Genomic DNA, 16,730 nt, shown 5'->3' with positions numbered 1-16,730 from the left:
TTATATTTCTGCCTGGTGCATCTGATAAATTCCCTCGTTAGTACAAATAGCACCCTGTCTTCGGGGGGGGATAGAGCATAATTCCGTTCTAATTCGGAGATTTTGTTTCTCAGGAAGAGACAATTTGCTTTAATCGAATAACTTTGCTGAGATATGGTTTGTCTTTGTGCCGAGTAAATTTAAAGTAGAACATGCTGATAACGAGACGTTTTTTCTAGGCTGGTGCTGCGCATAATTTCGTGATACGCGTATAAATAAATTACACCCCCTGCCATTGCGAGCAGGCACCCTTCTAATACCAAAAAATTGCGCAAAGTGGTAACCCGTAAAAACCGGCCATTAATCTTACCGATATCCCGCCTATCGACAAGATAGTTTTTGCCACGTTTTCCATGTTTCTTGCCCGGCTCTCCCATGCCCGATTTATCATGTATCTATGTATTACAACTCTTTGGGAAGCCTCCCCCGATAGCATCGATAAAATCAGCGGGTGATAATGAAGCCCCAAAGAAGTACAACATTTTCGCTTGTAATTTAGTTTGTACCGTGTAACCGCAAGATGTCGTACGATCCATCACCCTCAAAATTGACCCTTAACTTCAGTATGTCCCATAATCTCCGGTAAATATTGACAACCATTAGCGACACTATGTCGCTCGCTTATCGATTATCCCTGTCTCGTATATCGCAGCTTAATCTCTCAAAGTCTCAATTTTCCCTTGTTTTCTTTTGAGCCCAATTCTAACAGCCTACAAGCGCTCTTTCAGTTTTTTCGAGCAGTTTTTCGGGGATTTTAAGACAGCCCGTGAAACGCTGTCACCTAGAAACACAAGAGGATTACTATAGCTGAAAGTGAGTTATGGCTTGGGAATTTTCCTAGTTGGAACGGATGCTGGGGGCGGGGCCATGTAGGCTTCTTAAGATGCTATTGTTGGCTTCATGATAGATTTTAGTGCAGAAAATTGAATAAAATATTAGGTCGTGTAGTATGAAATGAGTAGAATTGAATTGAAACTTTAGTCATTTTTTTTTCATATGAAATGTCTTTATTGTCAATCGAAATATGCACCGCCATTATCAATACACTTCTGCCATTTAACGGGAAGTTCACTGATTCCCCTGCTGTAAAAGCCTACAGGCCGGGAGTCGATAAACTCGTGGAAGGCAGCTTTGACAGCCTCGTCGGAGTTGAATGTTTTCCCTACCAAAAAGTTATCCAAATTTTGAAAGAAGTGGTAATCAGTGGGTGCTAAGTCGGGTGAATACGGTGGATGACGAAGAGTTTCCAATTCCAACTCCTGTAGCTTGGCCAAGGTGACTTGTGCGGTGTGTGGCCGAGCGTTGTCGTGCAACAATAGCGGTGCGCTTCGATTGGCTGCTTAACCGTCAGTTGCCTCATCATTTCGGTCAGTTGTCGGCAGTAGACATCAGCCGTAATCGATTCACCAGGTTTCATGAAGGTGTGATGGATGACACCTGCGTTGGACCACCGAACGGACACCATAAGCTTCTTTCGATGAAGATTTGTTTTCGCACAATGTTTTGGTGGTTCATCTTGATCCGACCACTGCGATGAACGTCTGGTATTGTCATATAGGATCCATTTCTCATCACAAGTATTATACCGGCACAACAAAGAAGCACAAGCTTCGAGACGTCGTTCTTTCTGTATGTCGCTCAACTCGTGCGGTACCCACTTGTCCAGCTTCTTCACCTCACCAATTTCAGCCAAATGAGTCAACATTGTTTTTTTGGTTACACTGAATATTAACGAAAATTCGAACGCACTTTGACGTGGATTCGCTTCCACCACGGCTTTCAGATGATCGTTATCCACTTGAGTTTCAGGTCGTCCACGGGGTTCATTTGTTAGGTCAAAATTGCCAGAACGAAATTTCATGAACCAACGAGATACTGTTTGCTGTGAAGTGACTTCAGTACCAAACACATCATTAATATTGCGAGCCGTCTGAGCTGTTGTGGTTCCACGGTGGAACTCATATTTCATCAACACACGCATTTCACTATTTTGCATGGCTGCAGAAAATTTTTTATAAAAATAAAAGTTTTCATTAGTTTTTAACACTTTAAACTTTGATCGAAAGAGGAAGAATGTGCCTTTTCCACATAAAAAAGTCAAGTCCAAATATAGATTTAGAGTGAAGTTATTCGCAGTTGAATGTGGCATTTCGAGAATCTACTCATTTCATACTACACGACCTAATATAATAATGGTTTCCGATGAACGAACATACATTATAAAATGTATTGCAACACGTTTGCAGCTTACATAAATCGGACATTTAAAAAACTGCTTGAACGAGTGTGATTTTGTGCAAAAACGACGTTTGGTGCATCACTTCGCGATGTTCGCACTTTTCATCCCCACCCAGCTACCCCTACTAACTCTTTGTGTTCAAATAGAAAGGTTCCTAGTGCGGCATATCAAATGAAGGGTAATTCAATAAGGGACACAACGGTATGCTCAGAACTAAAATTTGATCTACAGTTTTCTTAAAAAAATTAAATTATCAGACACGAAATGAAGTACAGTTGGAGACAAGAGTATGGAATATATTTTGAAACAACACTTACGTGGCGATCATTTTTGTTTTCGTCTCCGAAGTTTAAGGTACACTACGTAAGGTAGTAAGGTAAAGGTAAGTTTCCAAATTCACCGTGCAATATTTGGCTTAGGAATGTTGTTTTTAAAAAAGTTATTGTTAAAAACAGTGTTTTTGTTGGACAAAAGTATGGAAATATTACGTAGTGTCGTTGTTCACGGGGGCATTATCGGCTACTCAGTCCGATCGCGTGGTGCATTTTACACGAAACGTGCCAAAGGAAAAGTATTTTTCGGAAGATTTTCGAAATTCAATAGTCCAAAAGTCACGTGATGGCTACAACTAAAAATACATTGCGGAAACGTTAAAAATCAGCCTGTAAAATTTTTTGAAAATCTGACACTTATGAGGAATGAAAAGATTCTCTAAAACCTGGACGTCCAGGAAAAAACGGATGCCGCCACCGATCGACGGATTAAGAAAATATCATCTGCAGATCCCGGCAAGTCCTCCAGGATGATTATAAACCAAGAAATCACTAGCAATAGTGACATCAATATGAGCGATTGCACTGTACGTCGTCGGTTCGGGCGAAATGGGATTAGTAGGAAGGAATGCGGCGAAAAAGCCGTTAATTCCTAAGAACAGAAGAGCCAGAACTGAATATGTTCGGGGACATTTGTCTTAGTCACCTTCAAAGTGGAGGACCGTTCTCTTCACTGGTGAAACTAAAGTTAATATTTTTAATTGTGATGGGGAAAAGTTATGTTCGTGGACCTCTGAGGACTAGGTTTGATCCCAAGTATCAAGAACCAACAGTGAAACATGGTGGTGGCAGCACAATGGTATGGGGGATGTTTTTCTCGATCTGGCGTTGGGCCATTGGTCAAAATTGAGAGAATCATGGATCGGTTTCAATGCAAGATTATCTTTGAGGACCATGTGCTGCCGTTTCCTGATGAAAAAGATAGGCCTTCACTTTGGCGTGTCAATCTGGACAACGACCCTAAACATTCATCCCGATTTGTAAAAAGTTAGCTAAATGATAATAAAACCCCCGTGTTAAAGTGGCCGTCTCAGTCGCCGGATCTCAACCGGATTCTGCATCCCTGAAAACACTTAAAACGAAAAATCCGAGACCCGAATGTGTCCAATCGGGATGAGTTGTGGAAAGTCCTGCAGGAAGAATGGGTGAAGATTCCTATTTCCATTTGTGAAAATTCAATCGATTCTGTGCACCGTCGATGTCAGGCCGCTATGGACTCGAAAGGATATGCCACAAAATATTAGTTTTTTTAAAGTTTTGTATTGATTATAATGGAGTTTACGAAATATTTAATTCTTTTGTCCAGCACAATTTATTGCTTTAATTTTTTTTTATGTTTGTAGAAATGAAATTAGTGGTTTTTGTTTATATTATTGTAAAATATATACTTGAGTTTGTGTATATATATTTCATTTTTTAATAATCAACTATTTTGATATAAAACTATGATGGATTTGAAATATTCCATACCTTTATCCACAGCTGTAACTCATTTAGAAATTTTTACATCAAGCAAAATTCTTACAATAAATGCTCAAATTGTTCTCCGACAACAATATAGCAATAACTCAGACGTTCCTCGAACTCTTTTATGCAATTATTCAGTGTTGCTTCTGTTAGTAATTCTAACTCTGTTTGAAGTGTAAGACGTAAATCATCTGAATTCCGTAGTTCATTTTTGCAAGCCGGCCCCTTTAAGTGACCCCAGAAAAAAAGTTACGGGGTGAGTAATCTGGGTCGGTCTGGACGATTCTTAGTAAACACACGACGCACTCCTTCATAAATTCTTTTGCGATCTCCATGCCCCAAAAAGATTTAAATTTCAATTCTTTGTATCACATGCAAAAGATCCATTTTCTTGATATTCTATCTATGGTAGATGCCCAATAATTGAATTCAACTACCAATGAATTCTATGAAAACCAAAATATTTTGCATCTACAAAGTTGTTTATACTTTTTTGGAATTTCTATATCTCATCGTAAATTTTTCACGTCGAACTTTAAATTTGTGTAAAATACGGGCTTTGTTCCTTTTTTTAAAGAAAATTGTAGATCGAATTTTAGTCCTGAGTACACCGTTGTAATCCCTATTGAATTACTCTTCATTTGACATTCAGCAATGGGTACCTTTCCATTTGAAAATGAGAGGTTAATAGGGGCAGCTGGATAGGGATAAAAATTAAAAAATCGAAAAGTAATGCATTAAATGCCCTTTTTTTAAATAAAATTGTACGTGTTTAACAATTTTCTTAAAATATCGGATTTATGAAATTCATATAAGGTGTTGCAATACTTTTTACAAATGCTATATATAGGATTAGCTGAGAGCATTAAGGGAAGCAGACGGAGAACATGGACACGCAAGTAATAGAAAAAATACCGTGCGAGTCGATTAAGTATTCTTACCCTACTCGCCAGTACTTTCCAAAGCCTGTTCCACCCATCGGTTTCTTCGTGGAATAAGCGTAAAAGTCGTACTGAACACGTTATAGTAACTATACCAAGGAACGGTGACGGAGGGGAGGGGGAGGACGGCCAACCTCTCTTAATCTAATGGAAACTTTCTAAAATGTAAAGTGTTAATAGTGCTTAATGAGTTGACATCCTTTTAGCATTAGCTGTAGTCAGAGTGCATCCGTATTTGACCGATTTCTGCAGTGGCGCCTCCGGGCGATTTGCACGGTCGATTTGGTGGTGAAACATGGTGAATATTGCGCCAGTTCTGATACAGACAAAGACGGATCTTGACGGAAACTCTTTTTCCTCGTGGTCTTCCAATTGATTAAGGATGAAAAGGGGTGAGTGGATAAACCCAGTTTAACAAGTGTTCTGCAATTTTACGGTAAAATTTCACTCGTACGTCCCGATTACGTTAAGTTCATAATAAGTGCCACACGTTATAATGGTGGGAGATCAAGAAGTAAAGAAAATTTTTCGATATCGAGGCTTTGGAGTCACTAGCGAAAGCCGCAACGCCGGATTTAACTGGCCAAATGCAGCCGCAAAACGCAAAATTAGTTGCTTTTAACCATTGGTTGGTTATGACCGGAATGTTAGACCGACGTGTTCGTGCCGGTCGGCGCTAATGTAAATGTCGAAAACGTTCGACAGATATGTCGGTGCCGGTCGGCGCTAATGTAAATGTCGAAAACGTTCGACAGACATGTCGGTGCCGGTCGGCGCTAATGTGACTATCAAAAACGTTGGAGAGATATGGCAGTACATGTCATTGTTGCGCAACGCTAATGTGACCGTTCTAGTTGGTATAAGTTAAGGGCTCATAAGTTCAGGCATTCCTAGTGTTATAAGCCGACGAAGCATGTATGATCGTAGTTATTTGAATTATTTAGATCTAGTTTTAAGGGGCCGTAGACGTGCGCTAGACTTGTAAGCGTCGCTTGTGCGCAATAGAATTGCTTTTAAAAACTGTTCTCTTTGTTTGAGAGATTTACGCGGCCCAGAAGAATGATTCGCGATATGGGCATTAGAGGAAATACATCAAATTAATCATCTCGCCGATTTCTATAGCCGTGAAAGATATCAATTTTAGGGATTTTAATGGAACTAAATAAAAGTCCATCACTGAAAATTATTATTTTTTCACTTCTTTGGTTTCTTATGCGGGTTTAAATAAGCCAGGAGATTGATCTTTCTCTCGAGAGGATTTCTCCGTCAATATCTCCCCCCTTCCATGCCTTTTATTTGCCAATCACTCCGCAGCAGATGAAAGAAACACAGTTTTCGTGTCACACTCGAAAGTTTCAGAACTGAAAATGTTCAACGTTTTAAAAACTTCCAAATGGAAAAAAACCATACAAGCCACTGTCTCCAAGACAACATCTTAGGTATAGTGAATCGATACAAGAATGTATATCATGGATTCCTCCGATGTGTGCAAAGTAAATCTTTTCCCCGGAAGCGTTGGTCTTATTGTGAATGGAAAATGGAAGTTAATGTGTTATCCCTTCCAAGCATGTTTAGTATTATTGAAGTGCCAAAGCTCATATACTGGAAACTATTGTAAAGGTAAGGCCGAGAACATTCGCTTTCAAATGGGATTTCTAAGCTTTCGGGAGCAAGGAAAAATATGTCTCGAAAAGTCAAAACTTCCCGAATTAAAACACAAAGGGAAGTTTTATCCCTTGGATTTCGCGAGGCCTGTGTAAGTAAATTTTTTCGCCGGAAGCCCTTCGTCTGATTCCTTGTGTGAAAGCAGATTGAGCCCGGAAAATAAAAGAATACAAAAAGAATGTCGAAATTCTTTGGCTTTGCATCCAGAAGAAAAAGCCGCTTTGTGGCTTTTTACTAATGAATCTGTTTGCAGTAGATGCGCTGTGAAAAGTTGTAAAGCGCTGTCGAGTTTGTGCAATCGACTCGAACGACGATCCCAACTAAATTGTAGAAAGTATAAAGAAACTTTATTCGAAATCCATCAAAAATCCCAACCCTTTAAGCTAATCTTTCAGCACTTTGAAATCTTCAATTAGTTCGCATCAACTCTCCGTGCGGTGAAACTTTGGGAAGTTCAAAGCTCAGCTGCCCCTTCTCAAGTTTTCTTAAAACGGATTGAAAAGGTTTAAGTTGCAGATTAAGAGTTTAACCTCTGCTCAAAATTGAAGTTTTCTCTTCTTTTTTGAAACGAATCAGAACATCAAACTATTGGAGATATTATTCAATGGAGAGAAATATTTGCCTTGTTTTCGTATAGAAAATTTAGTTTAGCGGAACTTGAAAGTTTAATATTTGCTCGAATTTGCGTACCCCTCGGCAGACGAAAGTGTCCTATAAATTTACGTTTAGAGGCAGAACGCGTCACAGGAAACATGTCTAGAATCTCTTTAAATTCGCAAAAAATTTATGATATACATTAGATCGCATAACTCTCGAGTGACCTTACAGACTCGTCTGCTTTAAAACATCTGCAGTCCTCGCTGGTCTGTGGAGCTGCAGAGATCTCCGTGATTTCGAAAACTTACCTTTACAGCTATAACTGCTCAATGAAGTAGTTCTAGTCGGGAACGAGGCCAGTCTCCCCCTGCAATGGGGACACGAGTCGCCGCTGGCTTGTTCGGTGCGAGCCCAACGAGCGGCCACGGGCGGCGGCAGCGGCGGCGGGGGCGGCGAAGGGCTGGCCGAAGGACTTGACCAGCTGGGTTGCTCGACCATGTGGCATTGGCTGCCGCTGCCGCTCATTTTTGAGGGCATCGCCTGCAGAAAAAGAAAACTGACTCGTTATTAGCACTCTTGAGAGTGGAAATTGTGAAAAATGCGCAGTCTCATAGAGGGTAGGTTGTGAGGAAATGAGGGCGTCAGAACTGAAAACGAAGCTTTCTAGCATTATAGAAAAATCCATGCGTTCAAGTAACTCACTGTTTTCAGATTAGTTCAGGTTAGTGTGGTGTCCTTTGGATCGCGAAGTTGAGTTTTTCGTCATCAGTAGTTGTATACAAGTCAGGTACTCTCGGTATTTGATTATTTTAGAAGACTGCCAGGTGACTCATTGAAGGTGTTATTAACTCAACGCTCAAAATCGAAATGGCGGGTTTTGAAAAAATCACAACTTTTGAATGCCAGCAGGTTCATCCCTTAAAGTTGTGAGCCTTTCAAAATTACGAAAGGTGACTTATTGAATAAGACGGTGTGACTAAAATTGGGGCACGAGTCGCCTGTTTTAGCCCATGAATGAATCTAGCCATACGTCCATGTGCAGGGGGCGATAGTACTCTACAACATGATGCTAATAAGTCCACGGCCGAAAACGCACTATGTATTAAAAATGACACCCTGTATATTGTGGCAGACGATTTTGATATTTAGTTGTAGAGACTCTCAACGAAAATAGGTGTGCGAAAATTCAAAAAATTCAACTCAAGGTATACGTGAGAACGTAAAATATGAGAAAAAATGAGAAACTGTCGTCCTGCATATCGAAAATGGTGCATTTTTGACCATGAGCCTATTAGAATTTTTTTTATTATCTTGCATAGTACCATCGCTTCCTAGAATACCTCCATGATGATATGTTTCCCTTTGTATCGTAAGTTCCAGCCGTGATTTAGGTTTTTCTCAAAGTAATCATATTCCACAAGCCTTCTAAACATATAATTTTCCCCGAAAGTCGCTCTCGTCCGACCATTTTTTAGGTAGTTCCCCGTCCGAACCCATTTAATTATGGTTCAATGTTAATTATTTCGAGATAAGTATCCTCGATATCAAGTCTCTTTGATGCATTTGCCTGGAGGCTTTTAATTATTATTATTAATTACTTGCCTGTGTTTTAACGTCATATTTTGGACCTCCCAAACCGCTAAAATCACTCAAACAAATGAGAAAAAAATCTCTAATCATCTAACCAAATAATTTTCTCTGTATATGCAAACAGACACAATTCCTAGGATAGTTAATCAGGATTTCTCCGCATGATGCAGTAAAAACTCTTGGAAATGCGCATTGAACAACCACCCGGAAACTTTTTATTCCATTAAACTCTCCAGTTCGCTTTATTCGCCGCTCAAAAGCTTTCCATGGCGAATATATTACTACGTTAATAATTTTTATTCCCTCGGCTTCATTTTTATTCATATGGAGGGCTTAATCCTACAAACTTTTTGCTTATTGCGGAAATCCCATATTAAGGCTTTGATGACACAAAAAAAAATGAAATAGATTCTCTCCCACGCTGACCGGTGATTAATGTTCCGGGACTATGTAAAGCATATCTATGATAAAATTATTATTTCGGTGGTCTATTCAGCTCAGCCGGTTATTACCAATAGGACCATTAATTCTTTCTTTGTTGGGCATGCCAATAAGATGTGTCATTACCAGGGAGATGTCGGAGTAGGGAGCTATTGAAGCTGGCGGTCATTAATAAATGCTCCATTAACTACTGTTTTTGTAATCCAGCTTCAAAGAATTTCTTGCAAAAATTGATAAAAAGTAATGTTTATAAAACAAATACTAATGAAAAAAAAATTGGGGCAAGATGATCTGGCAGAAGTAAAAACTGGTAGATTGTTTCTATTGGCTCATCGGCGTTGCCATTTTTTGAGGAAAATTTTGAAAAAAAATTAAGCGAAGTAAAAATTTTGAATTTTTTAATAGATTTTAAGCCTGCTGTGTCAGACACATCGAATGGCACATGATTATCTGTCGTTATTCTGAAGTTGTAAATTTTCTTCTATGAACCTTCTATCCCTTTTACAGATGATCATTTTGGACAAATTTCAAATGAAAAAAAGTGAAAATTTAAAATTTTTAGGTAAAGCGTCTTAAGTCTGCTATGTCAGACGCGTCAAATTCCACATGCCCATCTGTTCTTATTCTGGAGTTGTAGATTTTTCTTCCCTGAGCTCCGTAGTCTTCTAATTTTTGTATGAGACCTTTCAAATCGAACTTGGCCAAAAGCAACAATTTTTAAGTTTTGACTCGACGAGGTTTTCAGCAAAATCCTCAGGTTGCCATTAGGTCCATAAATAAATTCTCCCTTTACTGTTTTCCTCTTAGGTGGATTAGGCTTAAAGGCTCAATTTTGTCCTAGCAAGACCTTCAGTAGCTCCCTATTTATCAAGATAGTAGAGGTTGTTTACAAAGACCTTTTGCATGAGAACATTCATATCTCGATCTGAATTAATATGGCATTTAGGATCAGGATTTGTTCGAGTAGTATCGGAAACTTAAGGCTTTCTGATAACTTGTAGGCCCTGGACATAGGCAATGTTGGAAGCCTGAAAACATATAGCTAAATGCTTTACAAAAGGGAGCAGTAAAACAGTAAAACAATAGAAAATTTTGCGAGGAAATCACGCAAACGTTCAAATTAGATTTGTTAATTAGCAGCTATGTGAAACATATCTCTTTCAATTTCCTTCTGCGCTTATATCCGATAATAATCGTCTAATTAATTAGCCTGCCTTTTCTGCTTCTTTTTCAGGAACTCCTATTAGATTCTGAATAGTACTTTCTCATATCTTGCAAAAAAATCCTGAAATGGGGTTTTTAAATATCGAATGGATTTGGGAGAATTCAACCCGCATTTCCTAGAGTGCCCAAACAGTCGAATTACCATTTAGTTTAAGGCATTTGATTTGAGATCCAGGACATGGAAAGCTTGAAGTCAGAACTCAAGTTAAATGATTTTTTTGCAGAGAATTTTCAGGAATAATTTTACATGAAAAATGGGCCTAAATGGGCGTGTGTTTTGTTAGCAGCTTTGAGGAATAAATTTGAAGGAGTGGGGGATACAATAAAGAGCCCCATGTGAGATTTCTAACGAGTTTTGCCAACCCAGTCAGGTGTGCCCAAGTCTGGCAGGCCTCTGGATCGGATTTGTGATACTTCTAACGTGACCGAAGTTGACTGCAATTAGTTATAGCTTAATTTTTAAGTAAAAGTATTGACATATATGCCTGGAAAACAGTTTCCATGGAAACCAAAAAACTCGTGGACGTCTTCATTTGCTCGTGTTTGAAGGAAACTATCCTGGAGATATAGTTGACAGATTTTTCGGCACTAGGGGTAAGTGAGTTAGTAAGGTACAGTAATAAGGTAGTAAGTACAGAGTAAAATAGTAGGTAGAGAGTAAGATAGAGAAATGCTTTGCTCCGACTTCATGATTTCTATGAAAATGATCTTCTCGGTAGTTATCCAGGGTTTGATAAATTGGCATTAAACGATGAAAAGACCCACATAACTTCGCCGAAAGGACGACGATTTTTAAAAAGGCACTTTTCACGGAAATTATCTCTTAGATAAAGTCGCCGGCTCTTTGATCTATTTTCCCTTAAGCTGCTATCAATCCAAATTAGATTGGGTACAAGTGCTTTCAATGGGAATCGGGAATTGAACGTCCCACATAGAACCAGGAAATCCATATTTTATTGGACACAATGGGGACTTTATAGGTGATTGTTTTAAAACTTTCCTGGCCTCACCTTCCCTGCTTAAAAGTTTACTCCTATATTATTCGAAGTCAGTGCCTTATTTCATACGTCTGCACAGCTGAATCACTCACTTCAAATTCTTAAAAACTCCCGTTGAAAACTGAAAAGCCTATTGTTGAGTTTACAGCTGAACAGAGAAACTTCCCCTCCATTAAGTCCATTAAAGTAATATTATTTTACTTGTAGTTTCCTACGAGTAAGAAACTGTTCCTGCACTTCGAGCAATTACATGTGGTTGTGGCTTTCAATTCAATTTCCGCCTTAGGTGCGTCTGGAATGTGGAGTAAAAACTAAATGAATCGAAGCTTCGCTTCTGCATTCTTTCTTTTTCGCTTTCGTTACACAACACTCAATCTACATTTGGTTATCTAGAAGTTCACGAACTTGACTAGAATTTTCCGGGCTATTTTTTAAATCTGTTCCACGTATGAATCCCCCTAAAAGCTGAGGTTATTTCGTACTATTTTATCCACCATGGAAGTTTACCCTCGTGAAAATAAATAAAGCTAAACAGTGCAACCGCGAAGGTTTAAATATTGCCGTTGGGTTAAAAATATGTCATGCTGTCCATTTCCAACTGAACAGAGATGAATAAATATTTACTTTCCAATTAGTGAATGCAATATTTACGTAAAAAAATGGCGACTAAACCAAAAGCGATATTTCACTGTTTCGTGTTCGGTTGTTCAACAGGGATAGGCGGGCTAAAAAGTGAGTTATTAAATTTAGAGCCAAAGAGTGCATGGGGATATATGGAAAATCAGAAAGTGTGACTCGTGACTTTTGCGAGTGTTCTCGATTAAAATTTGAATATTGCAAAATTATGCAAATGCGAGGGCGATGTACGAGAATAGTCCCAGAAGTGCCCTACCTAACGTTTAAAGAAAAATAATCTGAGGGGGCCAAATCTGGCCAGTAGGGCGGGTGGGAGGTAAGTTCGAAACCAAGCTGATTGATAGGGGTCATCGCGATGACGGAAATGTGGGGTGGTCCGTTGTCTTGATGAAACAAAACATTCTTCTTCCACAAATTCGATCGCTTTTTCCTAAAATTTTTGCCGAAACGCTACAAAAAAATGCTGCAATAAATTTGTATAATATTATCCGTTTATTGTTTTTCCCTCAAGGAGATAGTCAATCAATGTGGCATCCCCAAAACCTGACGCCATCACCTTTCCTGCAAATTGAACGGTTTTCGCCTACTTTGGAGCCGATTCTCCCCTTTGCGATCATTGTTTTGACTTCTCTTTCGTCTCAGGTGTGAAATGATGGACCCGTGTTTTATCCGTGGTTCTGAATCGAGGCAAAAGGTCGGTTTTATGGCTGCGGAACTTGAACACTGCAGTGAATGGGTCTTTGTAACATAGGCTCATTTTTAACACAAAAATGGTCACCTACATATCAGGTCCGGCACTTCTGGGGCGATCCTCGTATTACGCACGTGGTGCTTGAAGTCGAAAAAATAAATCTCCGGGCTGCTTCAAGGAGCTTTTGGGTGGTTCACGTGCGAAACCTCATAAGACAATAACTTTTTTGAATTTTTCCAATAGTAAAACGAAACTCGTGTGTGGAAAAGCGTAAACTTTGCCGTTAAAAATAATGCGATTGAGCTTCTACAGCTGAATACAAAACTTCTATTTTGCGAGAAACGGCAAATTTTTGTTGTTTCCTCGATAAACATTTCCGAAGTACGTTACGAAAGAGTTAGTAACGAAATTCAAGAAAAATTTATCGGATTACGAGGTTTTACCCTTCAACCCAAAACTGGCCCCAAATTGGCTCACGTCCGTGGTATTTTGAACCAACTTAACTTTAACCGAACCTAAAAGGATCGATTTTCAAATTTAATCCGAACTCGCCTTTGAGGAAAATTTTTCAAAAAATTACGAGAACCGGCCAGGATCAATTTCAGCATTTTGACTAATTCAAAGTGGTTCTAACGTCCGACATATTTTGGACCCCGTTAGTTTCCTTCTTGAATATAGATCAAAATGTTTGACTAATCCGAACAGATTTGAAGGAATCATTATCAGAACTTTGACCGACCTTAGCACTTAATGCCTGAAGTTTTAACTAACGAGTTAATATTCGAGAATCAGCTATTATTAAGGAACTCGTTGATTTGGGGTCAAATAGGAATCAGCAGTAGCTTTTATGCGGACGAGATACGAGATATCGTGGCCGATGAGCACGCTAAGTAAATAACGAGCCGTATACGTGTCATCATTAGCCTGTTGTTTACTCGATTTTACGGACTAAGTGGAAAGACCTGCTTTGCTATCATTCATCAGGCCCAATAATGATATTTTTATAACTAGTAATAGAAAAACGTGTATGGTCGTTTGCAGTTCCTGTAATTATCCGAGGGCAGTTCAACTTTTAATTGCTGCCGTCGGAAAAGCTTTTCACCATCCGATTTGCATACTTCACTGTACAGGTGTTTCAGGAGGAGATGTACAAGCTTCAATATGTTATTTTACATTTAATTCTAAACAAAAAAGTCCCCATAAATATATGTTTGGAAAGACTTCATTTAGGATATATAGGGCGATAAAAGTAATTTTTTTTTTAGTATTTAAAACTGGCAGAAAATAATTTGTTATTGAAAGACATCTTTTGCAATTAAAGTAAATAAAACCTATAAGCAGTGGCATGCGCAACACCAATTGTTATAATTAAATAGACAAATAAATGCGATAACACTGTTTTTTTTTAACAGGATTTCCTGATTCTGTTCAATCCCCACCCAATTTACTAAAAACAACGGTGCCTTCAACAATTATCGTAAAGTGTATCGTTTTCAATAAATATAGAGCTGCAGGATTATCGAGTTGTCACATGTATTTTGTCGTGTAAATTTGTCTTTCAATGCAAGTTCTAAAAAAGCCAACACTGGTCACTCACGGCGATTATGCTGACATGCTGGTGCGGCATTTCTAACGGTCACTGCTTACAGATTTTATTTACTTTCATTGCAAAAAATGTCATTTAATGACGAGCTCTTCTTTGCCAAATTTCATTAAAATACCAACAACCGTTTTTGAAATACTTAAAAAAGATCATTTTTAAAATTAGCATTCATCGCCCTGTACATACTAAACGAAGCCTTTCCGGATATATGTTTATAGGAACTTTTATGTTTAGAATTAAATGTAGAATAATATATTGAGGTCTGTACATATGGTCTTGAAACACTGTCTTTTACGTGGAATTAACAACCACCATCTGATTGTCGTGTAGATGGCCTCACAGAATTCGAAACGTTGATTATATATACGTGAGGTAAGAATTAAAAAACACAATGAAGAACTTTTTTTTAAACTTCAAAATTCGAAATTTTGGATTTGAAGCGATTCGAGGCATATGTTTCTACTAGTTTTTTTCGTATTTTGGCTCAACAATATCCCTTTAATCTTGCGCCGATAAAGCTCTAAAAATACCATTTGCGCGACTCAACCCACGGGGTAAATTAGAGGCCCCCTATTATCTCGAAGGAAAGTTAAACGTGTTAACGTACTACATAAGTAAATAATTTATAAACGCAAATAAGAAATTATGGTACACGGAAGGAAGAAACCTATCTATGCCAACTCCTCTCTCATAAATATTACAGCAGTTGGCTTAATATGGCTCAAAAATGGATTTTTCTTGGAAATATTTTGGCTAAATTAAGAGCATATGAAAGCCGATTTGAAAACGCATTGCAAGTGCTGTCGACGACAGAAATTACTTGAATATTTCGAAAAAGGCGTTACCCTCGCTTTTTAAATTAAATTTTTAGTGCAGAAATCAGTCGAATAATTGATTTAACTGTATCTAAATTTTATTGAATATAACCGAGGCATGTAGAGTTGAATTGAAATTAAAATGGCCAAATAAACAGAAATATTAACTTTATCGTAGTTTGCAATTTAAATTTCATCTGTAGCTGCACATTCTATTATGAGTTATTATGAAAGTCCAAAAGGCAATGAACAATATTCAAAAGGCCGAATAAAACTCGATAATATCGTCTGTTTTTATTGTTTTAAAAATCTACAATTTCAGTATCGCATTCATTGCTTTATGTTGCGTTAGTGTTTTAACATGAAACAATTCAAAAAATGTCGATTAAGACGGATTATATTCTTCCACTTAGCGCGACTCCCCCAATCCAACTAAGGAAGGCCTTTCCAATCTCCCTGATTTAAATCTACAAACAATTCACTTTATCGAATTAACTAAAGAGTACGATTCCTGGGTAATTGTTTTAAAGAAGCTGCAACGCGCCTGCAATCCTCTGATTTGTTGTATCGTTCGGACCTCAATTGTACCCCCCCCCCCCCACCCCCCACCCCTTAACAAATTATTATTGTTTATTTATTATATAACTATACCGTGCGGAACTAATTTTTTTTTAATTCAAAAGCAGCATTAAATAGAAAACAAATACTCTTTTTGACGTTTGTTTTTTGTAAATTTTAATTTTCTTTAACCAGAGACTGTGGACACAAAATCGAAAACAAATTTATTTCCTATCAACCAACAAGTTTTTTCATTGTTTATGAACTATTTAAACGATTTTCTGTTGCATTTTTGACTGAATTTATACCTATTTTTCGCGAGAACGAATCAATAGACTTTGAATCGCAATACACCATTGAATGCAGTTTTAAAAGACCTTTAATTTGAGGTTTAACTCGACCCATATTTCAATTAAAAAAAAAAAACAAACATCAAAAGATGGTGTTTTTTATCCAATTTAATATTGCTTTTAAATTTTAAAAATATGATATCGCACGGCATAGTTTTATAAGACTCAGAATAATTGAGTTCCATATGATAGTTTTGGGGAAATTGCAGCATTCTTACTAATAAATTCGACGTCCCAATAACGCCTTAGCATAACAAAAAGTAGCCCATTTCCATCATTTCCTGCAGAGGTAGACACATTTAATGTCTCAACCACAACAGCAGAGTAATGTACACGGAAGTAGAGTGATTCAACGGGTATTGACCTAAATATTCCTTGGTCAACACTTTTATTACCGCTGCAAATAAAGTGCACTTATTATTTATGTTTTCCCCTCTTTTGTATTGAACCTGGTTATGACTAGAATATCAAATTAAACCAGACAATAAAGCGATGGCTTAAATATATTAATGACTCTACACAACGTGGAATTGACGTAATCTTG

General features: G+C 38.0%; 1 protein-coding gene across 5 annotated transcripts in view; it reads right to left on the bottom strand.

Moving 5' to 3' along the window:
• Positions 1-16,730, bottom strand: part of LOC136339897 (monocarboxylate transporter 2-like) — an 86,903-nt gene that overhangs the window by 23,253 nt on the left and 46,920 nt on the right. For 3 of the 5 annotated variants that reach the window (XM_066283483.1, XM_066283481.1, XM_066283479.1), the window contains one exon: positions 7,589-7,820. In XM_066283483.1, the coding sequence (XP_066139580.1) occupies positions 7,589-7,817 (229 nt within the window). In that variant the 5' untranslated portion in view covers positions 7,818-7,820. Of the gene's footprint in view, positions 1-7,588; positions 7,837-11,625; positions 11,826-16,730 lie in introns of all 5 variants that reach the window. The other 2 variants (XM_066283480.1, XM_066283482.1) reach the window with 2 other exon arrangements.

This window comes from Euwallacea fornicatus, chromosome 7 (assembly GCF_040115645.1).
Source record: "Euwallacea fornicatus isolate EFF26 chromosome 7, ASM4011564v1, whole genome shotgun sequence".
Lineage (NCBI taxonomy): Eukaryota > Metazoa > Arthropoda > Insecta > Coleoptera > Curculionidae > Euwallacea > Euwallacea fornicatus.
This window is presented reverse-complemented; position numbering and strand designations above follow the sequence as displayed.